Raw genomic sequence first — 27,400 nt, 5'->3', positions numbered from 1 at the left:
TCTAAGCATGATATAAACCTTAGGAGACTGATTATGGTAACCATATAAAAGTTCAAAATTTTTGTACATCAAAAGGTCCTCTAAGCAAAGTGATAAGAAAGAGGATAATTAGGAAAAGCATGAGTAGCTCAAATCACAGTCAAGGAACTAATTTTGACTGGATGTACGTGGTAGGATCTGACAGTGCCCACTGGGGGTCTATCACACTGGAGTTTCATGGCAATTCGTCTTGCTAGTCAGATTCTTCTCTCCCTCTACCTCGCAAGAGATGGAATCTCCTCAAATCCTCAAAAACCACCACCATCAGCCTCAGCACGTATCATCTGATGCAGCAAATGAGCATTCATCAGCTAAAAGGTCGCTAATAACCCACAACCTCTGTTGAATAGCACTGGGTGTTGTCCACTTTCTCATACAAGTTGGGAAAGCACTATTAAATCCCTTTTCAGTCAGAGAAACAAGAGTCCAACAATCTCTCCTAGTTTTTATGCCAATTTTCTGTTGGAAGCTGGCAGCGTTTGCTTCCTGTCCATCACCTCCTTGACAGAGCTCAGCAGCCTCAAATCCTGGCTGTGGCTGAGTGATAACTCTGGGCAAGACCACTACTCCCCAGAGTCTAACTTTTGTGGCTTCTAAAAACATTTGGGGGAAAAAAGGTTTATCTTTGCCCTACAATAAGCACGGGCATGCCTGACACTCAAGAACATTAAGTGATACTGACTCTGGTTCTCTCCCTCTCTCCCACCTCTGTCTGCTGGAACCACAATCACATGGTTAAATGGTTCTGCCACATTCTCAGGGCAGACACATCTTAGACACTGAAAAACCAACCCACCGATTTATTGGATTTTTCACTTTGGACTGGTTACCATGGCTATTTGAGAATTCAGACCATAGGAGGGAATGTTATAAACTTAGAAATATTGTCTCTTTTCCATTACCTCCAGTACAAGTTGTCTACCAGTGAAAGAGGAGGGAAATGCCACTTTGGGGGCCAAGTCCAATAAATCTGGGTGAAGGGGGAGGCAGTTCCTAGTTAAGAAGCCCCACTGCAGAGAACTAAAGGGAAAAAAAAAAGGATTTAACATCCTCCAAATCTAAAAGAGACGCTTGAAAGAGCAGGAAGAAAGGAACCAAAGAAATGGCTCACAGGAATCCTAAAGAATGCAGAGGAGAGAATTGGCCCTGCTTCTGTTCAGTCATATTGTGCGTGGAGCATGATGGTCCACAGCTGGATGTCTCCACCGGGGGTTTGCACCAGAGAGGGGAGGGGGGGCATCCAAGGCATGTGAGGGCTTTTGTGGGCTGTGGGTACTTTTGGCTCTATTAGTTTTCTATAGCTGCTGTAACATTACTGCAAACTGAGTGGTTTAAACAGCATAGATTTGTTAGCTTATGATTCTGGAGGTCAGAAGTACTGAAACCAAGGTGTCAGCAGGGCTGTGTTTCTTCTGGAAACCCTAGGGGAGAATCTGTTTCCCTGCCTTTTCCGGCTTCCGGAGTCGCCCACATTCCCGGCTCGTGGCCCCTTTCTCCATCTTCAAAGCCAGCAACAGCGGGGTTCTTCTCACACTGCCAGCTCTCTGGTTCTCTCTTCTCCTCCCTCCTCCACTTTTAAGGACCCTTGTGAGTACATCGGGCCCACCCGGATGATCCAGGGTCATCTTTCTGTTTGAAGATCAGCTCATTAGCAAACTTAATTCCATCTGCAACCTCGAGTCCCCTTTACTACAAAACCTAACATATTCACTGGTCCTTGGGACCAGGACCTCAACATGGAGGAAGAAGAGGCCCCTTCCTCCATTAAAACAAAATTGTTTTTAATCATATTTTATGACTGCATTGATATAAATGTGAATATATTAACGTTATATATTTTCCTCGACCTAAAAGTTCATTTACTTTCTCCAGATTATAAAAGAAGTTCGACACTTTCCTGGGCCCCTAGAGGTCACAAGGCCCCAGGCATTGTGCCTGCTGTGTCTGACAGGTAGGTAAGCCCAGGGGCAGCCATGCTTGGAAGAGTGAGGGGACCACCCGGACCACCCACCTACGCAGGCTTCCATCTCTAAGACCACGCATAGGGGCGAGGGCCATTGGGGAGAGACCGTGGTCTGAGCGCTCCAAGAGCGTTGGCTGGAGAGAGGAGAGACGGATGGGGGAGAGGGGAGTTAACACGTGAGCAGTGCCCTCCACCAAAGAAGGGAAGGAACCTTAAGAAAACAGCAGGAATGACAGACACTTGTAGGGTACTCACCACGTGCCAGGGACTCTCTTAACTGCCTGATGTGTATTAACTCATTTAATCCCCACAGCAATCCAGGCACTATTATCATCTCCATCTTATAGATGAAGAAACAGAGGCACAGAAAAGCTCAGAAACACACCCAAGACCATGCAACCAGGGAGTCTGGAGTCCCAGCCTCACTCTGGAATCTGCACTCTGATCCGCTCGGCTGTACCAGGTGAGGACCTGGACATCTGAACAGGAGGGACACCAAAGGAATACGAGAGCTGCGTCCCCACAGGATGTGGCTTCTTTTCTCCCGGTGGTTATGCACTAAAGAGCCCCCTATGGTGGGTAGACACTGGGATGGGGGTGGGGGCCGTCCAGCCTCAGGAGAGGACAGTATCAGGACATGATCTGAGCCGTTCTGAATGATGGAGTAGGGGGTGGGGATGGCAATCCTGGAGACCTTCCCCGTGCAGTGCACTGATCTAACACTGAGAATTCAGTGGCAAACCAGAGCCAGGCCCTGTCTGCTCCCTGGGGGTGATACCAGTGCAAGTACAAGCAAATAACCAGGGAATCAAATAGGGCCAGGTGAGGACACAGAGCGACTGAGTGGGCTTCAGGAGGCTGGTCAGAGAAAGCCTCTGAATGCAGGGAGGGTTGCGCCTTCAGGCGGAGGAAATGGCAGGTGCAAAGGCCCTGAGGCAGGAACATGCTTGCTTATCTGCAGAACAGAGAGAAGTCTCCTGGGCTAGGACTGAAAGAGCAAAGGGAAGCAGGTCAAACAGGCAGTGGGAGCCAGTCCACACAGGCCCTGTGGGTGCAGGCGTGGGAGCATTACATGAGCCAAGCTGGAGAGGGAACAGAAGAGAAGAAGGGTGAGTGCACCCAACAACCTTCCGGAGGGTTTCCTGGGGAGTCAGAGCCAGGGGACAAGGACCCTGGAATAAACCCAGGTGGAAGCTTTATCTCCATAAAAGAGTTCTAGCGTTGTTTCCTTTCCAGAGATTTTACCTTCTGAGAACTTATTCCTTAGTCACTGGCACCCAAAAAACCAAGTATGAGCCATACAGCCACAAGGGAGAGTTTTATTCAATTTCAAATAACTATGCCTGCATTGTGGAGACATAACACAAAGTGAAGAAATGACTGTGTGCCTGGCCTTCTACTTGAACTTGGAGATGTTTTCATTGAAACCCCTCCATTTTAGCCAAACTCAGCAGTTCAAAAACTGACAGTTTTCAAAGAGGTTCGAAAGGAGTTTGGAAACGTCTGTCTCCCCCGCCCTCCACAGGCGTCAAACATTTCGTTTTGCCAATAACGGGGGAGACGCAGCAGGACACGTGCTGAAAACACATGCACACTCTCTCCCGAGAAGACGAGTAGGTGACTTAGGAAGCACCAGCAGCCTCCCTTTGAGCCCTGCTCCCAGGGGCCGCCGGGTGTCCTCCACACTCCTGGCCCAGCCCGGCGACCCTTTCCTCTGCGCCCTGGCACGCTGCTGCAGGGTGGGGGCCCAGACTGCCAAGGATCAGTCCCCAGGGAGTGGAAAAACAGAAGGAGTTGACAAGAAAGGGAGGGACCGGGGTGGATACTTCTCACTGTGGAAACCAGAGGTCCAGCCACCGGGCGGAACCCCAGGCCAGGAAGGTATTGGGAAGGTTCCATCTCCATCCCTGGTCTCTGGACCAACATCCTCAGCCGCTTCTGATTTGCCTCTGTCTTTTCATTTCCCTTCTCACACAGACCCCACCATCTCTTCAGCTGCCTCCTGATCCCCCCTCCTGAGCTAGGGTCCAGCGCATCTTGGAGATTCTCCCAACAGGGACAGCCCTGAGCAGCCAAGCCTGCAACCCCAAGATGCCCAGACATCTGCTCCTCTCCGGCCCTCCACACACACCCTCCCTGACCCCAGTCATCACCTCGATGGCCCCCATGGAGTCCCCAGGTGGCCGGTGTCCTCCCCTTGCGAGTTTCTACCTTTTCTGAAGCTTCATCTTCCCCAGGGGCTCTGTGAACTTGACCTTAGCTTCTAGGGAATCAGCTCTCTGGCTCTGACTCCTTCCTGACCAGCCCTGGATCTCAGCCTCACAACCCTTCACCCTTAACACGCCGTGTCCTACCAGGTCCCGCAATGCCCTTGCCCCTGGACCTCCTCCAGCTGCACTGCCACCAACTCTCCACCGCCCCCCACAGGAAAGAAAGTGCCAACGGTGGCAAGTGGGACCATTACGATTTTATTCCATGAGCTCAGGGGACCAGCCCAGTCCTTTCTACAAAGGGACAGGGAATCTCCCTGGCCTTCTTGAGTTTCCAACCCCTAAATCTGCCTCACTCACCGTCTGCAGAGGACCTGCCTCCTACGCCACCGAGAATAGAAAACCCTCTGGTGTCAAGGCTCTGAATCCGTCTCAGCACGTGCGCCCTGACTTTTCTATCTCGGGACCAGGAGACCCTCCTCCTTCCAGGGGAACCCCCACACCCGTGTCAGCGCCACCCATGCCCCTTAGGGACCTGCCCCATCGGCCACCTGCCCCTCCTATGAATACAGCTGTCTCCAGGAAAAAGAGCAGCAAACAGACCTCTCCTTGACCTTGCCTTCGTCTGGTTTGGGTACCCCATCTCCTCCTTTGCTTCACCATCAGAATTCTCAAAGGGGAAGCCCACATGAAGAATCTCGGCTAAGAATTCGCACCGACAAACAGAAAGCAAGCTTCTTCAGGCTGGGACTGTCTTTTCCACCATCTTTGTGTCCTCAGCCACCAGGCTGGCTCACAGCACATGCCATTCATCCTGCTCTAATTAGCCAAGCTGCTTCTAAAAACTTCAGCCAGCCAGGCAAACCTTCCCCAGCCCGCACCTTACAAACCCATCAATCAAACTGCTGTTTCTCCTTAAGGACACATGTACAGACTCTCAAGAGAGCATGAGAATTGTCTTGTTTATTAAGTAAAGTTGAAAACATTTGGTTATTTTAAATTGCCTGTATTTTGCCCAAGTCATTAGAAGCATGTCTCCACCTCAGACAGAATAATTAACTTTTCAATCATCACATTGGTTATAACTGCAACACTCATAGATCTAATATATCTCCTGAAATCAGGAAAACAAAAGATTGGCTTTTACTAGTATATTAACATTTCTCTAAATTGCAATGTAGTGGGTAAGGATCGTTTATATTGGTGAAAAATATAAATTATTCAATATCATGAAAATAATTATATCTTATTACTTTCAAATAGTATGAATTCTTTGAAAATTATTACAGTGAGAATCAGAAAGTTTTTCATCAACTTGGTTAGGAACTCATCCCGGACCATGGCTAAGCGTCACGCCCTGCCGTATCACCTTTCACATCTGTATCACAGGTCTGATAACAGACCTCCTATCTCCATCCCATGACATGTACGGTGCCAATTCTAGTTGACCTGTCAATATACTGTATTCTTCCAGACTGAGAGCTCCCTGCAGGCAGGCCAGTTCCTATACAGAGTGCTTAGCTCAGAGTGCTCAATAAACAGATGGGTGAATTCATAAAAACATAAAGAGGATGTCAGGAACAAATAAGATGATGGATGTTCATTTTAAAATACCAACCACAGGGCTTCCCTGGTGGCACAGTGGTTGAGAGTCCGCCTGCCGATGCGGGGGACACAGGTTCGTGCCCCGGTCTGAGAAGATCCCACGTGCTGCGGAGCGGCTGGGCCCATGAGCCATGGCCGCTGAGCCTGTGCATCCGGAGCCTGTGCTCCGCAACGGGAGAGGCCACAACAGTGAGAGGCCCGCGTACCGCAAAAAATAAATAAATAAATAAATAAATAAAATAAAATACCACCCACAGAAGTTCTATGAAGGAAATATATTCACAGTGTTCTGAAATATACATTGTAACTCCAAAGTGCTCCTATATCCTAACAATCAGATAGACACTACTTAGAAACAGCAACATCCATTTGGCCAACCCCCAGGAGCCATCACCCCATTTCCCTTTCCATTTCTAAAACACCACCAAACAAACTGCAGCACCCTGAAATTACGATATGTTCTGCCCATTTAACTAGAAAAAGTGAAACTCGAATTCCAACTCTGCCACCGCTTGTCTTGGGTTGAATTCTACATCTGCCTGTTACCCTGCAGGATTCAGGAAGAAGCAATCCGCACTTGGAGTAGCTGGCAGGACTGTAACTTGCAGAGAGGCACCCTCAAGCTGTTTAGTATGCTTGTTACACAGTGATACTCTCATAATGCATCCTGCAGGGGTGGTCCTGTGAGGGGTCAAGGGGAGGGCCAGGCAGGCAATGCTCTCCCCACCACCAGATTCACATGAAGCAGCCTCATCTGTCTGTATTTTCTAAATGTTTCCAGGAAAGACTTTATACGAAGGAAGGTCTGTGGCTAAAAATAAAGCTTGAAAACTACTGTTCCCTCTAGGTGCAGAGGGAAGAAAGTCCCATTTATTGAGCACTTATTATGTGCTGGGTAATTTTAAAACATCTTAATGTGATTCCATTTAACTTTCACCACATCTTTATGAGTTAGACAGTAGTTAACCCATTTTAGAGAAGAGCATACTGAGGTTCAAAGAAGAGAAATCTCATAACCAGGAAGAGTCAGCCATGACATTATTCCAAAGCCACATTGTTTTATGTGCCTCCACCTCTAAAAATCCTTATCACTTCTCAGTCTACTCCTTCCACGTCCCCTCCCCTCCCCCCTTACAATTTAAGCCTGCTTTCAGTCATTTACACTCACAATTAATTATTAACTCATTACCATTCAGTGTGAATGACTCTTTGCCCATTTGCTACTTCCTTACAATATTCATTCATTAAAGAATCGCTGATTGAGCATCTATGAGATGCCTGGTACTGGGCCAGGTCCCAGAGACACAGACTATCAAGGCATTGCCTCTATCAAGTTCTCACAGACTGGTGGGGAGAAATATGGAAACCAATAAATAGGAGTATTAAAAGTGGTACCGTAGATGGTACCGTAACTGGGAACAGCACGGGGATAGAGGCCCTGGGAGAGAGAAAGAAGGACAGCTACTGTTTTCCTTACTATTGGCATTTGGTGATTTCTGTTGTTGGCAAGCTTTCTGGTCGTAGTACCTCCAGCGCCTCTGGGGCAAGGGGCTCAGATACCAAAATGTACCCTTGACTGTTTCCTCCTCACTCCTTAGTACAGAGTCCTATTCCAGGAGGTAAGATAAACTGAAACGCATCAGATTTCATTTCATTGTCCTTGACCTGAAATACATTTATACATTAAAAAAACTGACTCTTAAAAGCAATTCTATCCCTTGCTTCCCTCTTAGATATTCCTGTCCCGGGCTTAGTCAAAGAAAGATATTGTTCGGCTGCAATTTCTTATTCACCCCAAACCCTCTTGTGTTTCCAGTTGAAACAGAATGTAAGCAGTGCTCCTACCCTGCTCTCTTTCTAATCCAGTAATAACCCAACTACTGCTTCTCTAATGATACTGATTAGACGGGTTAATATCCAAGCATTAAGGTAAAATCCCTGCTCTCATCCCTACGGACGACCTCAAATCAGTCTTTCTTTCCAAGTTTCTATTCTCTGTGAGCAATTCAACTTGGTTTCTTCTAAAATTCTTGCCTTTCAGAATCTACACAGTGAAAACAATTGTTATGGTAATAAGCCGCTGATTAGAGCAAAACACACACCACAGAGCAAAAATCGTCATATGTGAACACACACGTAAGTGCTACTGAAAAGTAAAGTGAATAAAATGTGAGTAGCACAAATACGTAACCAAACGTTGTCAAAATGTACAAATTATCCCCACTCTGGAAATTTATTTGAAGGAAGTAATTCAAAGGAAGAAAAAAGTATATAAATGTTTTTCTGTAAAATACATGATAGTAGAAAATTGAGATGGTGATAGAGGCATGGCTGAGTAAATTATAGGCTATTAAAAATGATCATTATGAACTCTGAGTAACAGCATGAAAATGTTATGGTTATGTTTTTAAATTAAAAATAACAATTGCATATGTAATATGATTACAAATCTGTAGAAAAATTATGTTTGCTTAAGGACAGTGGAATCACGGGTAATGTTTTTAAATGTTGTTGGAGGTTACAGTATTGTCTTTACAATAAAAAAAAGGTTCAGAGGAAAACAGATGATGAGTCATTGCCTGACAACTGTCATCTTGTAAGAAAGTCCCCTTTACTGTGACAATGACAGGCAGTGAAATGTGAGCACAGATGCCAGGTTCCCTCCTCCTATCCTGGTTTACTTATTAATGTTGATCTTTCCAGGCATTAAAATGAATTTAATCAACAAAGACAGACTTTACATGGTTGCCAACTGGTAATCAGTAAAACCTGAAAGGGACCAAGGCATGGGATTTGAGTGTGCAGTACAGACAGGGCAGGGTGGCAGGACAGGAGGGCTCTTTGCTAACTAGGTCCACAGTCGGTTTCCTAATGTCTAAATAAAAGTCATTTGTGCTCTTGGCTTCTCGGTGTAGACAGATGTTAGAGGAATTGAAAATTTCTTGTTTAAATTAAGAAAGCACCCAAGGTCCTACAGCCTCTCCTAATTCTTGCCTAACCCCCAGTCTCTGCATGTTTGCTGTCTACACAGCTTGAGCCACAGGACAACCCCACAGATAGAATCCTGCCTCTGTCGCCACCACCATCCCTGGGCTGAAGTGGAAAGGTTTTGTTTTGTTTACATATATATTTTTTGTTTATTGTAGTAAAATACACATAACATAAAATTAATCATTGTAATCATTTGGAAGTGTGCAATTCTGAGGCATCAAGTACATTCCCATTGTTGCATAACCATCACCACCATCCATCTCCAGAAATTTTCATCGTCCCCAACTAGACTCCATACCCATTAAACAATAACACCCTATCTCCCTCTGCCAGACCCTGGCAACTACCGTTCATCCTCCTTTCTGTCTCTGACTTTAACTGTTCCAGGAACCTCATGGAAGTGGAATCATACAGTGTTTGTCCTTTTGTGTCTGGCTTATTGCACTCAGCATAATGTCCTCAAAGTTCATGCATGTCGTAGTGTGTGTCAGAATTTCCTCCCTTTTTAAGGCTGAATAATATTCCGTTGTATATACGTACCATGAGATGAGTTTTAAGGAGATACAGCCCACCTCTCTTGGGACTACTACTATTACTGACCCAGCCCTGATCCCAAGCTCAATTCTGAACAATGGGCTCTTCCGTCTCATTCTCAGGCCCCAGACTGGCTCCTCCTTCAATTCTACTCCTCCTCCAGTGGTTCTTCATTTGGGAACCTGCTTAGAGTTCATCTTTCTTCCCAGAATCTGGAAGATTCATCCCTTCTACCCCAGGACAGTGGCTGGAGACCATTACCTGTCACTCACTGCTTGTGCAGAGTTCCTATGTTAGGCTGTGTTCAGCCCACCAGTAGCTCGCCCCAGATCCAAGATGGCAGCTACCTGCCTACCCTGCCTGAGGTTGACAACACCTCTGTCTCCTCAGTCTAACACATGGATCCTTCTCTCTGCTCCGGTATCGGGGACGGTGTTGATCCAACAGATGCACCTTCCCAGCGTGTCTACAGCAAGACCACAGCCTCCTGTCCTCACTGCAACTTTCTTCCTTTCTGTTGCCTATTCCCAGATACCTCTCTGCAACTTCCCTGACCCTGTCTAAACTCTAGAACTTTAGACTCAAGGCACAGAGTCCAGGAAGCACGGGTCCAGTCACACTTACAGCCACAGCGAGTTCCTCCCTTGAGTGATGACACCAGTGAACTTGGTCAGACGTCTGGCATCCACTTCAATCCACTGATGGAGGTCGTTCCTTCCCGCGCACCACGCCCCGTCGTAAAAATCGTTTTCATTAATACCTGCCTGAAAAGAAAGAGAGGGGTGCTCTTCACTACCACATATAAAATAGATAACTAACAAGTGCCTACTGTATAGCACAGGAGACTATGCTCAATATCTTGTAATAATCTATAAGGGAAAAGAATCTGAAGAAGAATATACATATATACATGAATACGTGTGTGTGTGTGTATATATATATATATCTGAATAGCTTTGCTGTACACCTGAAACTAACACAACACTGTAAATCAACTATACTTCAATTAAAAAAGAAAAAAAAAGAGAGGGGTGTTCTTCAAAAAGACCCAGAATAGAAGAAAATTAAGACAAAATTTTTTATGAGATTTTGAGGAAGGGGGGTGGGAGGAATAGAAAAGAATGAGGAATTGGAAAAAAAAAGTCGTTGTGCCCTGAACTCCTTATTCTAAATCATAAAAAGGAGTTGCTTATTATTAACAAGCTGGAAATATTTCAATATGATAAGTCCTCCTCTTGCCCACTGTAAAAGATGAAATTTAATGAGTTCTCCTATTACTTATTCGTCCAACAGACATAGACCGTCTCCTACCTACCAGCCTACACATGCCAGGTGCTGGGGGTACAAAGGTGAATCACTCCCTCCTAGAATCTCAGGATCCAGGCAGGAAGAAAGACATGAAAATAGATGAATTAGAACACAATAGGCAATGTGTTATTTCAGGAACAGGAGCAAACTGCTATGGGAGCACTCAAGCCTAGCACAGCTAACTTGGTCTGGGGGAGACCACGGACAGGAAGACCCAAGTCAGAGATGATATTTGATCTTGGAGTTGAAGGTTAAGTTTATCTAGTGAAAATTTATTTATTAGCATTTAAGTCATTTGATGTGCCTGAGTGTCAACTACTACTACTACCAAAGATTCCCTTGATCTGAATTTACAAGGTACGTGAAGTTTCTGTTCTGGAATTCGCCCTGTATTATTACCATGTGAAGAGACAATGCCCTGACCTAAAAAAAAAAAAAAAAAAAAGACAAGTGAGCCAGGTGAACCTTTCTAATTTACTAAGATCTTTTCTGCATGAATCCCATTTTCCTATGGTTATTTCACAAGTGCATAATCAGATGAAACAAAGTCTGAGTGACCGTCAAGAGATAAGAATGATAGGCCAGTCTATCTTCCCTACCTATGAGACCTTTTCAGCTCAAATTCTTACTTGTAATGGCCAGCACTGATGGGAAACTCAGAGCTCAGCTATAGCAGAGGAACAGCTTGGCTAAGGGTCCCATTAGCGGAGCTCATCCATCACTGCACCAGCTAACATAAGGCTTGTATCAGGACCAACACAGCATATGCATTCCCAGTCCATTCCTGAAACAATCTTGAAACAGCTTTGAGAGAATGTCAGAATACTAACATATCATGGTCTTCTAAAAGCACTGCCATCTCAAATGGAGGTGAATTAAAAAACTGTTAGTCTACAGCCTCCAGAGACCCAAGCTCTCGGTGAACCAGCACCTCCATGTCTGATGGTACACAGGGTGTCTGCAATAAGGACCTAGAGGTGCTGCAAGGTTCTGCCTTCTAGAGCCATCAAAGAAAAGCTAAATTGTGCAAGTGTGTGTTAATGGTCCTACCTGTGCTTCAGTGCATTTTGTTGAAGTGATGATGACTCTTAAGTATAACCTCTCATCTCCCAACATTACCAGTCAACAGGGAGATCACCATCCCAGCCTGAAGGCGATAATTACACAATTGCTCCCTTTCTTCATCTAAGGCACTTATCCCCACAATGGAGGAGACCTGAAACCCATTAACGACCTACAATATCACAATTCATCTTCTTTCAAGAAACCATAATACCCACTCCGTTTTTGTTGTGGTTCCTCTTTTCTCATAAACTGCCCATGAGACTGGTGTTTAGGATAGCTTAATTTATTAAAATTAACCTTCACCTTGTCTTTGCTATATGCCAAGTAGTGGCCCCGGCAATAGAAATACAAAGGTAGACAACACGGGCTGTCCTGCCTTCCTGGAGCTCAGAACAGTCAGATGGACTGAAGTCCCCTCACGGTGCTTGTGTCTTGGTCTTGGCATCTCAAAATCACCCACTGCATAGTGTGTTGATTAAGAGGTTGTGCTCTGAAGTCCTATCTGGGTGTGAATCTCAGTTCTGCAACTTTCATACTGCATTAATTCAGGCAATTTGCCTAAATGCTCTTCTGTGCCTCCGTTACCCCATCTGTTCAAGTGACAGGATGCTGACTGTGCTTTCAACAGGGCCTGGCACTTAGTTAGTAGCATGGGCTCAAAAAGAATTGAACACTCAGTAAATGCTAGTTATCAGTACACCTAAAACAATGAATATTTGGTAAATCATGGAAATATGGGTGTTTTAAGAATTATTTCACACTGTACAAAATTCCAGGGAATTGCAATGCTATTCCAGTTAACTGGTGTCACATTTTCTATAACCTCAAATATCCAGAATAGAGTTATAAAATCTGAAAAAAGAGGAGACCCACTGTCTAAAGTTCTTAACAGGAGTCCATGTTGCCCCCCTCCGAGGGATATTTGGCAACGTTTGCAGTCATTTTGGCTGTCACAACTGGGGGAGGTGTGTGCAACTGGCAACTAACAGATGGAAGCCAGGGATGTTGCTAAATAAACATTCTACAATGCACAGGACAGCAACACCTCCCAAAGAGCTGCCCGTCCCAAAATGTCAATCATGTAGAGCTTCAGAATGCCAGCTTATGGGCTAAGCAGACAAGAAAGAGCTGCCACACAGCCCAGGATGTTTATCCCTACAGGATCATGAAAGTTTGGAGCAGCTGTCCTCATGTCATTCGGCCAAAGTCTACTGACTGGTATCTGACATTCAATTTACAGTTCCTGTTTTTGCCAGTCTGGATATTTTGCTTCTGCTGCCAATCTCAGTTCTTCTTGAGCACCCCAGACCGTCAATTAATCATAATAAGGTGTCAGGAGATTGAAGAGCCCTTCCTGAAGCTGACTCATTGGGAAATGACAGCCACCTCTGCAAAATCAATTATAAATTTATAAAGCAAGCATCTGGGAGAATTCAATGAAAGAGGAAGTACCAGGCCCAGAGATGTCACCAAATTATACCAGAGTGCCAAAAATGATATCAGTAAGACGTCTGCTACTGTAGGATGTGCTCCACAAAAATGAGGCAGAACACCAAAAAGAGGAAGATATGAGATCCAGAAAAAAAGGGTTCCGACATAGGAGGGACTTCTCAGAATGATGGTGAAGAAGTCCCGAGATACTAGTGATGTAAAAGACCCAGAAAGCAACCTATTCAGAATACAGCAGGTCAAAGGGCTCCCGAAAGAACGTCTACAGAAACACAAAAAAACAAAAGTCAGACTAAACATCATTGAACAGATCTGACCTTACAGAAAGTTATATTGAAGGGTATTTTAGAGACCCAGACTATTGCAGGGTGTGGGGAGATGTTTTTAAAAACATGAGCAGTTCCAGGAGAACAAAAGGTTGTCAAGAAATTATATAAAAGAAATTATTTCTTGGCTCAAAACTACAATAATTCTTGGCTCAATAGTAAGCAATATTTATAGTCATAACAATGAAAACCTCAAATGTAAATTTATCCAAAATCTGAGATGCGATTTTATTGGAAAGATTAAAGAGGGGTAAAGGAGTGATTTTAAAAATGAGCTGAAATTCTCATCTTCCGTAATAAGAATTCAAAAGATAAAGTCCCAAATTTATATAAACCAATACATATCAATATGTGCATATTATTTAGAAATTAAGATTTAAATGTCCAAAGAAACAATTTAAAAGAGTTGGAAGTAGTTGCCCCATTCATAGCATTCAGGGGCAGTCAGGGGGTGGGGTGGAATGTGGAATGCCTCAACAGGAACTACTGTTTTGTTTTTGTTTTTGTCTTGTACAACTTTATTAGGAATAACTGACAGATACAATTGTATATATTTAAAGTGTACAACATGATGATTTGATATGCATATACATTATGGAATGATTACCAAGATCAAGATAATTAATACAGCCATCACCTCGAGTGTTAACTCACTTTTTTGTCTGTGCGGTGAGAATGCTTAAGATTTAACTCTCAATAACTTTCAAGTATTATACAATACTGTATTATTAACTATAATCACCATGCTATATGTTAGATCCTTTGAACTTATTCTTCTTGTAACTGAAAATTTATACCCTTTAACCTACATCTTCCCCATTTCCCCTCCTGCTCAGCCCATGGCAACCACCATTCTATTGTTTATTTGTTATAATCCTTTAATGCTTTGATTTCTTTAACTACTTGCTCATAAAACTGATTAAAATAAATTTGAATTTTAATGAGGAAAGGAAAGGAGATGCACAGATATAAATAGTAACTGATATACAACCTACTTTAAAAATTATTCTTGACTAGGCACTCTGATCTGAAGTGCCAATGAAACTAGACGAAGCACAAAGAAAAGAAAAAGAAAAGCAAGCTGCAAACCCTCTGAAAAAAATGCCTCTGCACTTCTAGCTTGTGCGGAGGTTGGTGTCTTCAGTGGAGTCTCCTATTGCAGGGGGACCTTCAAGATAGCGGAGAAGTAAGACGTAGAGATCACCTTCCTCCCTACAAATACATCAAAAATACATCTACATGTGAACAACTCCTACAGAACTCCTACTGAATGCTGGCAGAAGGCCTCAAACTTCCCAAAAGGCAAGAAACTCCCCACTTACCTGCCATGTGGCTGACAGGGCTCTCGCCTGGTGTCAAGCCTGAGCCTCCAAGGTGGGAGAGCCGAGTTCAGGACATTGAACCACCAGAGGCCTCCCGGCCCCACATAATATCAATCAGTGAGAGCTCTCCCAGAGATCTCCATCTCAATGCTAAGACCCAGCTCTACCCAACGGCCAGCAAGCTCCACTGCTGGATGTCCCATGCCAAACAACTAGCAAGACGGGAACACACTCCCACCCATAAGCAGAGAGGCTGCCTAAAATCATACTAAGTTCACAGACACCCCAAAACACACGGCCAGACACGGCCCTGCCCACCAGAAAGACAAGATCCAGACCCACCCACCAGAACACAGGCACCAGTCCCCTCCAACAGGAAACCGACATAAGCCACTGAACCAACCTCACCCACTGAGGGCAGACACCAGAAACAATGGGAACTACAAACCGGCAGCCTGCGAAAAGGAGACCCCAAACACAGTAAGTTAAGCAAAATGAGAAGACAGAGAAATATGCAGCAGATGAAGGAGCAAGATAAAAACCCACCAGACCAAACAAATGAAGAGGAAACAGGCACTCTACCTGAAAAAGAATTCAGAGTAATGACAGTAAAGATGATCCAAAATCTTGGAAATAGAATGCAGAAAATACAAAAAACGTTTAACAAGGATCTAGAAGAACTAAAGAGCAAACAAGCAATGATGAACAACAAAATAAATGAAATTAAAAATACTCTAGGGGCTTCCCTGGTGGCGCAGTGGTTGAGAGTCCGCCTGCCGATGCAGGGGACACGGGTTCGTGCCCTGATCCAGGAAGATCCCACATGCCACGGAGCGGCTAGGCCCATGAGCCATGGCCGCTGAGCCTGTGCGTCCAGAGCCTGTGCTCCGCAACGAGAGAGGCCACAGCAGTGAGAGGACCGCATACCACAAAAAAAACAAAAAAAATACTCTAGAAGGAATCAATAGCAGAATAACTGAGGCAGAAGAATGGATAAGTGACCTGGAAGATAAAATAGTGGAAATAACTACCGCAGAGCAGAATAAAAAAAAAAGAATGAAAACGATTGAGGACAGTCACAGAGACCTCTGGGACAACATTAAATGCACCATTTTAGGGGTCCCAGAAAAAGGAGAGAAAAAGAAAGGGTCTGAGAAAATATTTGAAGAGATCATAGTTGAACACTTCCCTAATATGGGTAAGGAAATAGTCAATCAAGCCCAGGAAGCGCAGAGAGTCCCATACAGAATAAGTCCAAGGAGAAACACGCCAAGACACATATTAATCAAACTATCAAAAATTAAATACAAACGAAAAATATTAAAAGCAGCAAGGGAAAAGCAACAAATAACATACAAGGGTATCCCCATAAGGTTAATAGCTGATCTTTCAGCAGAAACTCTGCAAGCCAGAAGGGAGTGGCAGGACATATTTAAAGTGATGAAAGGGAAAAACCTATAACCAAGATTACTCTGACCAGCAAGGATCTCATGCAGATTCGATGGAGAAATTAAAACCTTTACAGACAAGCAAAAGTTAAGACAATTCAGCACCACCAAACCAGCTTTACAACAAATGCTAAAGGAACTCCTCTAGGCAGGAAATACAAGAGAAGGAAAAGACCTACAAAACAAACCCAAAACAATTAAGAAAATGGTCATAGGAACATACATATCGATAATTACCTTAAATGTAAATGGATTAAATGCTCCAACCAAAAGACACAGACTGGCTGAATGGATACAAAAACAAGACCCATATGTATGCTGTCTACAAGAGACCCACTTCAGACCTAGGGACACATACAGACTGAAAGTGAGGGGATGGAAAAAGATAATCCATGCAAATGCAAACAAAAAGAAATCTGGAGTAGCAATTGTCATATCAGACAAAATAGACTTTAAAATAAAGACTATTACAAGAGACAAAGAATGACAGTACATAATGATCAAGGGATCAATCAAAGAAGAAGATATAACAATTGTAAATATTTATGCACCCAACATAGGAGCACCTCAATACATAAGGCAAATGCTAACAGCCATAAAAGGGGAAATCGACAGTAACACAATCATAGTAGGGGACTTTAACACCCCACTGTCACCAATGGACAGATCGTCCAAAATGAAAATAAATAAGGAAACATAAGCTTTAATGACACATTAGACAACATGGACTTAATTGATATTTATAGGACATTCCATCCAAAAACAACAGAATACATTTTCTTCTCAAGTGCTCATGGAAAATTCTCCAGGATAGACCCTATCTTGGGTCACAAATCAAGCCTTGGTAAATTTAAGAAAACTGAAATCGTATCAAGTATCTTTTCCAACCACAACACTATAAGAATACATATCAATTACAGGGAAAAAATGTAGAAAATACAAACACATGGAAGTTAAACAATATGCTACTAAATAACCAAGAGATCACTGAAGAAATGAAAGAGGAAATCAAAAAATACCTAAAAACAAATGTCAATGAAAAAGCGACGACCCAAAACCTATGGGATGCAGCAAAAGCAGTTCTAAGAGGGAAGTTTATAGCAATACAATCCTACCTCAAGAAACAAGAAAAATCCGAAATAAACTACCTAACCTTACACCTAAAGCAATCAGAGAAAGAAGAAGAAGAACAACAAAAAAACCCCAAAGTTAGCAGAAGGAAGGAAATCATAAAGATCAGATCAGAAATAAATGAAAAAGAATTGAAGGAAACAATAGCAAAGAGCAATAAAATAAAAGCCGGTTCTTTGAGAACACAAATGAAATTGACAAACCATTAGCCAGATTCATCAAGAAAAAAAGGGAGAAGACTCAAATCAACAGAATTAGAAATGAAAAAGAAGTAACAACTGACACTGAAGAAATACACAGGATCATGAGAGATTACTACAAGAAACTATATGCCAATAAAATGGACAACCTGAAAGAAATGGACAAACTATTAGATAAGCACAACCTTCCAAGACTGGACCAGGAAGAATAGAAAATATAAGCAGACCAATCACAAGCACTGAAACTGAAACTGTGATTAAAAATCTTCCAACAAACAAAAGCCCAGGACCAGATGGCTCCACATGCAAATTTTATCAAACATTTAGAGAAGAGCTAACACCTGTTCTTCTCAAACTCTTCCACAATACAGCAGAGGGAGGAACACTCCCAAACTCATCTATGAGGCCACCATCATCCTGATACGAAAACCAGACAAAGATGTCACACAAAAAAAGAAAACTACAGGCCAATATCACTGATGAACATAGACGCAAAACTCCTCAACAAAATACTAGCAAACAAAGCTCATTAAAATGATCATACACCATGATCACGTGGGGTTTATCCCAGGAATGCAAGGATCCTTCAATATACACAAATCAATCAATGTGATACACAATATTAACAAATTGAAGGAGAAAAACCATATGATCATCTATCTCAATAGGTGGAGAAAAAGCTTTCGACAAAATTCAACACCCACTTATGATAAAAACTCTCCAGAAAGCAGGCATAGAGGGAAGCTTTCTCAACATAATAAAGGCCATATTTGACAAACCCAAAGCCAACATCTTTCCCAATGGTGAAAAACTGAAACCATTTCCTCTAAGATCAGGAACAAGACAAGGATGTCCACTCTCACCACTATTATTCAACAATGTTTGGGAAGTTTTAGCCACGGCAATAGGAGAAGAAAAAGAAATAAAAGGAATCCAAATACAAAAAGAAGTAAAACTGTCACTGTTTGCAGATGACATGATGCTATACATAGAGAATCCTAAAGATGCTACCAGAAAACTACTAGAGCTAATCAATGAATTTGGTAAAGTAGCAGGATACAAAATTAATACAAGAAATCTCTTGCATTCTTATACACTAATGATGAAAAATTTGAAAGGAAAGTTAAGGAAACACTCCCATTTACCATTGCAACAAAAAGAATAAAATACCTAGGAATAAACATACCTAAGGAGACAAAAGACCTGTGTGCAGAAAACTGTGAGACACTGATGAAAGAAATTAAAGATGTGCACTAATATTGTATCCTGCAACTTTACCAAATTCATTGATTAGCTCTAGTAGTTTTCTGGTGGCATTTTTAGGATTCTCTATGTATAGTAACATGTCATCTGCAGTGACAGTTTGTCTCTCGTAACATTCTTTATTTTAAAGTCTATTTTATCTGATATGAGTATTGCTACTCCAGCTTTCTTTTGATTTCCATTTGCATGGAATATCTTTTTCCATCCCCTCACTTTCAGTCTGTATGTGTCCCTAGGTCTGAAGTGGGTCTCTTGTAGACAGCGTATATATGGGTCTTGCTTTTGTATCCATTCAGCCAGTCTGTGTCTTTTGGTTGGAGCATTTAATCCATTCACGTTTAAGTTAATTATCGATATGTATGTTCCTATGACCATTTTCTTAATTGTTTTGGGTTTGTTTTTGCAGGTCTTTTTCTTCTCTTGTGTTTCCCACTTAGAGAAGTTCCTTTAGTATTTGTTGCAGAGCTGGTTTGGTGGTGCTCAATTCTCTTAGCTTTTGCTTGTCTGTAAAGCTTTTGATTTCTCCATCGAATCTGAATGAGATCCTTGCTGGGTAGAGTAATCTTGGTTGTACATTCTTCCCTTTCATCACTTTAAGTATATCATGCCACTCCCTTCTGGCTTGTAGAGTTTCTGCTGAGAAATCAGCTGTTAACTTTATGGGAGTTCCCTTGTATGTTATTTGTCGTTTTTCCCTTGCTGCTTTCAATAATTTTTCTTTGGCTTTAATTTTTGCCTATTTGATTACTATGTGTCTTGGCGTGTTTCTCCTTGGGTTTATCCTGTATGGGACTTGCAGCACTTCCTGGACTTGGGTGGCTATTTCCTTTCCCATGTTAGGGAAGTTTTCAACTATAATCTCTTCAAATATTTTCTCTGGTCCTTTCTCTCTCTCTTCTCCTTCTGGGACTGCTATAATGCGCATGTTGTTCCGTTTCACGTTGTCCCAGACGTTTCTTAGGCTGTCTTCATTTCTTTTCATTCTTTTTTCTTTATTCTGTTCTACAGAAGTGAATTCCACCATTCTGTCTTCCAGGTCACTTATCCGTTCTTCTGTCTCAGGTATTCTGCTATTGATTCCTTCTAGTGTAGTTTTCATTTCATTTATTGTATTGTTCATCTCTGTTCTTTAATTCTTCTAGGTCTTTGTTAAACATTTCTTGCATCTTCACGATCTTTGCCTCCATTCTTTTTCCGAGGTCCTGGATCATCTTCACTATCATTATTCTGAATTCCTTTTCTGGAAGGTTGCCTATCTCCACTTCATTTAGTTGTTTTTCTGGGGTTTTATCTTTTCCTTCATCTGGTACATAGCCCTCTGCCTTTTCATCTTGTCTATCTTTCTGTGAATGTGGTTTTTGTTCCACAGGCTGCAGGATTGTAGTTCTTCTTGCTTCTGCTCTGATACTGTCCTTTTTTCAAAAGCCATTCTAGTGTCTGTATCACACCTCGTTGTGATTTTAATCTGTATTTACTTGACGACTAATGATAAAGAGCACTTTTTCTTATGTTTATTGGCCATGATATTGCTCCATAACCATAGCAGGGCTCCAGCCACACTGGCTTTGCTTTAGTTCCTCAAATATATCATATTCTCTCCACCACAGGGCCTTTGCACACACTGTTCCGTTCAACCTGGAATTCTCTCCTATCCCCTCTGCCAACTCTTCATCTGATAAACTCTTAACTTCTAATCCTGCTTCAAATCTTGTAGCCCATCCCCAGGAAAGCCTTCCAGATTTCTAGATTGAGGCAGGTTTGTTGGGCATAGAGAACCATAGTGTTATGGGTTGGATTATGTCCTCCAAAAAGATATGTTCAAGCCCTAATCCCTGGAACCTCAGAATGTGAATTTATTTGGGAATAGGGTTGTTGCAGACGAAATTAGTTAGGCAATGATAAGGGCCGTAAACCCAATGACTGGTGTCCTTATAAGAAGGGGAAATCTGGATACCGAGACAGACATACAGAGAGGAAAGATGATGTAGGAGCACACAGGGAGACCGCCCATGACCACAGAGGCAGAGACTAGAGTGATGCCACTACAAGCCAAGGAACATCCTGGGCCACATGGGGACCAGAAGCTGGAAAAGGCAAGGAAGGATCCTTTCCTCGCAGCCTCAGAGGGAGCTCAGACCTACAAGCACTTTGATTTCAGACTTTCAGCCTCTGAACTGTGAGAGAATAAATTCCTGTTGCTTTAAGCTGCCCAGTTTGTGACACTTTGCTATGGAGGCCCCAGGAAACTAATGCACCTGGTCCTCTCCTTCTGCGTATGCATTACAGGTTGTAATTGGGCATTCACCTGTGAGATTTTTTAAAAAAATAATTTCATTTCCCCATTACATTATCCAAGGCCATAAAAACATTGGAGGAGGCATCCTTGACTCCTCTTTTTCTCACACCCTCTTCCAAACTTCATCCACTTCAACACAAAAGCCTACTTTCAAAATATCCAACATCCAACCACTTCTCACCACCTCCACACTCCTGTCTTGGCCGCAGCCAGCACCTCTTGTAGGGGATGCTGAGGTCACACCCTGCCACACCAGCCTTCTGCTGCTCCTTGGCAACTGGTAATGCCTGGCCTGCTGTCGGCGCAGGACACTCAGGCCACTCCCACTGCCCAGATGCTCCTCCCACAGCTACTTGAGCCCCTGCTGATCCTTAAGCCAACTTGGCACAGATATTACCTCCCAAAAGCGCAGACCTTGATCACCTTTAACTATAACCTGCCCCTTCCCCAGAGCCGGCCCTCCTGACCCCAGTGTCGGCTACAGGTTTGTTTTTCTCTTCTCCGACACACTTATCACCTTCTAACATTCTATAAAAATTTTATTACTTTTCTTGCTTTTATGTGCCTCCCTCCCACTAGACCGTAAGCTCTCAGATGGCAAGGATCTCTGTCTGTTTTGGTCACTGAGGCATCCCAAGCATCTAGGACAGGGCCCAGTACACAGGAGGTCCTCCATAAACATTTGCTAAAAGATCAGGGACTGTTTCTGGTTTTGCTCATCATCGTCTCCCCAGGACTTGTGATTTTTAGTGCCTGCCTAGCACCAATAAGGTCCCCAGGAGGTGGGGTTTTTAACGAAATGAACGAATACAAGAAAGAATCTGTTCTGATCTTTCTTTCCCTCCTCCCTTCCCGTCTTTCATGCTCTCCACACAAGTCTTCTCTGCTTGTGCAGTGTGTGCTGTGTTCACTGGAGCCCTAGCTCAGAATGACCTGCACCCCTGACTCTTAACTGTACACGTCCAGGAGACAGTCTGGCTAGCCTGCATGCGGCTGGGCAGACAGCCCAGAGGGCCCATCCCCACGAGGCACCATTTGAGAAGGCACAGTTGGGTTGTGCCAACAGAATGGACACGAGGTCCCATGGGGGTGACTGCTGACACCCCTCAGACATCTCTGGGTCCTGCCAGGATGTGGGCCTGGAAGGTACTAGGGGATGCAGAAGCCAGTGGTCAAGGAGACGAGTCAGAAGGTGGGGTGCCGGGGGAAACCACAAGCTAGTGAATACACTGAACCTTCTCGTGGGCACCTGAGATGCACCGAAAGGAGCACGGAAAACCCTACAGCCGGAGAACTTCAATCTGAGCCTCAGCTCTGCACTTACTGGCTGTCAGGTTAGGGCAGGTCAGTGAGCCTCTGACTTCAATTCCTTTTCTCTAAACCAGAGTTTCCCTCTGAATATGCTGAAGATGAAATGAAATATTAATTTAATGAAATTTAGTAAAATAGTAAAGAAAAATCCACATGGCAAGCGGAACGGAGTCCACTTCTGCACCAGGGAGTCAGTGCTTCCAGAATGGCCTGGGATCCAAAGGTCAGGCGTCTCTGCTACTCGGGGCTCCCTTGTCCTCGGCGCCCTGCTCTGTTCCTAGTTCTCACCACACCCGCATTCACGATGCCTCCGAGAATGAGACCAGCACATCAACCTCATTATGGCAAATTCTCACTTTGAACTTTCCAAAAGTCATGATTTAAAATACTCACTCCTGCTATTCCCATAAAAATCCTAATACCCCAAATTCCAACATCTTGGCATCCAAACACTGTGTTCCAGACTGTTTCTTGAAGCCAGATGCTGAATGAAATCCCTTTATCGGAACAAGCACGACATTCCTGGGTTTGGAAACTATCCCCACTGTGATGATTTCTGCCTCTGCAGCACCCAGCACATAAACAGCCCCCAGTGAGGGCTTGTCGAGTCAGAGCAAGGGTTTGTGCAGCCAGAAAGAAATGGGAGGCTGACAGGCAGAGAACTGGGATGGTGTGAAGGAACAGACAGGCTCTGGGGTCAGAAGACCTTGGATGCAGATGATTCCAGCAACAGGCAGGAGTGGGGGAGTGCGGGGTGATGCCTGAGAAAACCGTGCTGCCCTGGGTGGTCCCCATACACTTCCCACCCAGATAAACGTGGGGTACCAGGTGTCTCAGGGCCAAAGAGGACAAGGGGACAGATGTGTGGGATGTGCCCATGCCCGTGAACTTCGACATCAGGATAAAACTTGGTTCAATGTTCTATAACCGACTCCCTGTGGGTATATCTGAAGCCGCGGGCATTGGCCATCTTCATGGCTTACACCTCATTTCAGGTAAAAAGATGATCAGGTCATTGGCAGTGGATTCTAATATCAGCATCCAGGTGCTCTGTAGAATTTATTGAATGGAATGATTTACAAGTGGAGCTGTGTTTTGTTCCAGTGGTGCTGAGAAATGGTTCAGACAGATGCTATTATTATAACCAGACATTTCCTCATCAAAGAGGGCTAACACACGTGAGACAAGTCGTGGGCCACAGAGAGTCAAATAATGGTGACCAGGCATTGCAAAGACATCTGCAGGTGTTAATACCCCATGTTTTTTCTTGCAACCTCAAAACACCAGCTCTTTCTTTAAAACTCTGATCAGAATATCAACTCTCTTACATTCCCGATGATAGGCAGGAATCACGGTGACATCCTGAGGTCCAGCCAGGCTCTCAGTATTTCATTTCTTCCGGTCACATGTCAGGCTTATACTTACCATAACGTTAGAGTCTTAAGAATGAAATCGAAACCCAGCCCTTTGAAATGGCAAGTGCTGTTATAAGCTGCTCAAGCTCTGCAGCTAAGGGAGCATCCAACATCACAATGGTGGTGGGATAAACCACTCAGAGAGTAGCGCTGTCTCTGACTCCACCTTGCTGAGTTTATGAGCCACAGAAAATCTCTCAGGGTCCTTAGAGGATTCTGCTGGGACAGGAGAGGTGATGAGCTGTCCGTAAATGACCCACCTGAATACAGGAGTACCTCCTAAAACCAATCAAAGGCAAACGCTCCAAGTGTGATTTTAGAGGTCATTACTGAAACTTTCTCTCTGAGACCTGGAATGTTAATTTCCAAGCTGCCTGTGACTGGTCCCAGAGCAGAAGAAGCCAATGATTGTTTCTAAATGCGATCACAGCCTCACAAGTGAGTTAGTATAAAAGGATCCTGGGCACACTGGCAGAATAATCCTAAGTGAAAGGACAAACCTTTGCTACCCTGGTGAACTGGACGTCTCCCTTGAATTCCTGAAGATCTCTCTTGTGCCAGTGTGCCAATGAAACGTAAACCAGGGCTTCTCCTCCAAGCCGATATTATTAAATTGACACAAGCAAAACTCCACTTGCAAAAAAGAGAAGTTATAAGTTGACTTATAAGGTGCGTTTAGTCTTTCAAAGTCTTATGCCTTAGCACAGGGGAGATCAGCTCAGTGCTTTGTGACCACCTAGAGGGGTGGGATAGGGAGGGTGGGAGGAAGGGAGACACAAGAGGGAAGAGATATGGGAACATATGTATAACTGATTCACTTTGTTATAAAGCAGAAACTAACACACCATTGTAAAGTAATTATACTCCAATAAAGATGTAAAAAAAAAAAGTCTTATGCTTAAAATGAGGACAAAGACTGCTATAGACTGAATACTTGTGCCCCCTCAGTATTCATAGGTTGAGACCTAATCTCCAAGGTGATGGTATTAGGATGTGGGCCCTTTGGGAGGTGGTTAGCTTAGGAGGGCGGAGCCCTCTTGAATAAGATTAATGCTCTTATAAAAGAGACCCCCCGCAGAGCTCCCTCACCCCTTCCACCATGTGAGGACAAAGGAGAAGACAGTCATCTATGAACCAGGAAGCAGGCCCTCACCAGACTCCGAATTGGCCAGCACCTTGATCTTGGACTTTCCAGCCACCAGAACTGTGAGAAATAAATCTGTGTTGCTCATAAGCCACCCAGTCTAAGGCATTCTTTTATAGCATCCCCCAATGGACTAACACCGAGACAGGTGTTTCTGCTATAACGTGGCAAATGTAGTTCAGTCAATGCACATCGTCTGCAAAATCTTGCACTTATAAAATCCAAGTTCACAGGAAAAATAAGGTTCAAAATCTATGCAGCTTTGTAATCAGAAGAACAACAACAATAACAAAAATCAATCAATTCCAAAAAAATCACTACTGGTAAGGAGACACGTGACATTGATTTAAAACAATTTTTTTAATACAGCTGTCATGATAGAATTTGACCTTAAAAAACCACAGTTAAGGCAGGATGGTGGAAGGGGGTGGAAGGAAGAATGGGCAAAGGACCTGAGCGGTAAGCATCCTAGGACAGGGCACATGGCCACCCTCAGCCAGAGTACTGCAGAGGAACGAGCACCGTGGACAGGACTGAGCTCTTCGGAGGCTTCTGCCCGCAGCTGTGTTGATGGTCCCCTGGGGTCAGGGCTGCTGCCAGGTCCCACAAAACACTGATGTATCAGCAAAAAGGGTACATGAACCAACACGACTTCTGGGCCACAATGACGTCATCCCATACTCGCCAATCACGTAGGAGCAAACTTGCAATAACAAAACACCAGGACGGCCAACCTGCCCACACCAACCCCATCCACCTCGAGGAGACTTCAAGGCGGCCACGGTGCCCTTCGCATTGCTGCAGCTCCCCAGGAACATCTACGAGGCACATACGTATGTGCAGACACAGTGCTGACACAGTGTGGGAATCTCAAAAAAACAAGATTCACACGACCTGGGGAGGGTGACCCATGAGTAAATCAATGTGAGATAAACATCAGTAAAGAGACTTGCGCATGGTTTAATAATCATCCGGAGATGCCTAGAACACTTTAGCTGTTGGTTGGGACAGTTTTATGGGGTCGTTTGGAGCAATAGATCCAGCTTTAAAGCAGCTTGGAGTCACATCCTGCCTCTCCTGGGAAATCTTAACAAAGTTCCTCTACCGATCCATGCAGCTGTTTTCTATAAGACAGAAGTAATAATAATAATAGTCCTTGTCTCACGCCAAGGAATAAATGAAATAATGCAGGTAAAGCATTCAGCACAGCACCAGTAACTATCAGAGCTGCTTCCAGCTCTCCTTCTGCTGGAGACGGAGGCATCTGGAGGAAAGGGAATGAACAGGAGCTTTTCTTCTTGGCTCTGTAAGGGCCGTACAGTTCCGGTACATAAAGGGCACTTTGCAACGGTCGGGTGAGTGAATGGATTTTAATGGGCACGAACATGGCATTTGAGAATTGCTGAGGATGACTGTCTTTCTTCCTCCTTTTGATCCTCACATTCTGAGAAGTGAGCAAAGGTGAGCATCTTGCCTAAAGCCTCTCAGCTCGTTAGCAGGAGGACCAGGGAGGAGGCCGAGCCTGAGTTCTGGGTGGACCACAATCATGCCTGCAGAGCCTGACCAGCAAAGGGCTGGACTGACCTCGCTCACATCCTGCACTAAATGCATTTAAATACGGTTTCTAGGGCTTCCCTGGTGGCGCAGTGGTTGAGAGTCCGCCTGCGGATGCAGGGGACACGGGTTCGTGCCCCGGTCCGGGACGATCCCACATGCCGCGGAGCGGCTGAGCCCGTGAGCCCGTGAGCCTGCGCGTCCGGAGCCTGTGCTCCGCAACGGGAGAGGCCGCAACAGTGAGAGGCCCGCGTAGCGCAAAATAAATAAATCAATAAATAAATACTGTTTCTAATTCCAATACCTTGCTGTTTCTCACACATAAAATTCCCTTAGCTTGACGAGACTACCAAATACTCAGATGTGAGACAAGATGTAGTTATGTTTAAACTGCATTCAAACTGCATGTGTGGGAAGATGCATTCTGGGGCACCGGTGGCAGTGGAATCACACTTCACGTGGCCCCAATTCTGGAAAGTGGGACCCAACAACGGGTGTCCTTAAAGCTACCGAACACTTTAAGCAGAGGAGTGAGAAATTCCAGTAACTGTTTTAAAATTATACATCATCTAATTTCACTGCTCCAGGAATCCTGTGAGCGCTTGGGACCCCATGATTCTGACGAGGTAGCTAAGGCTCAGAGACGTGAGATCATTGTTCCCAAAGTCCTGAAATCTACATGTGTCAAGGTCAAGGTCTGAACTCGGCCTGCCTGACTGGACTGCATGCGGCGTGTCCACTCTGCCCATGGGATTCCCAACTGGAAGCACGTGACCCCCATCCTCTGCCCCCGGCCCACATATTTAGGACTAACTGGGCCTCTCCA

The 27,400-nt window shown here is 44.1% G+C and overlaps 1 protein-coding gene across 6 annotated transcripts in view; it reads right to left on the bottom strand.

The window, feature by feature from the left end:
• CPXM2 (carboxypeptidase X, M14 family member 2) overlaps positions 1-27,400 on the bottom strand; it is a 134,221-nt gene that overhangs the window by 72,940 nt on the left and 33,881 nt on the right. For all 6 annotated transcript variants that reach the window (XM_060098449.1, XM_060098458.1, XM_060098468.1 and 3 more), the window contains exon 4: positions 9,967-10,106. In XM_060098449.1, coding sequence (XP_059954432.1) covers positions 9,967-10,106 — 140 coding nt within the window. The remainder of the gene's footprint in view (positions 1-9,966; positions 10,107-27,400) is intronic.

The sequence above is a fragment of the Mesoplodon densirostris genome, chromosome 1 (genome assembly GCF_025265405.1).
Source record: "Mesoplodon densirostris isolate mMesDen1 chromosome 1, mMesDen1 primary haplotype, whole genome shotgun sequence".
Taxonomy (NCBI): Eukaryota; Metazoa; Chordata; class Mammalia; order Artiodactyla; family Ziphiidae; genus Mesoplodon; species Mesoplodon densirostris.
Note: the sequence above shows the minus strand (reverse complement) of the source record. Positions and strands in the feature narration are given on the sequence as shown.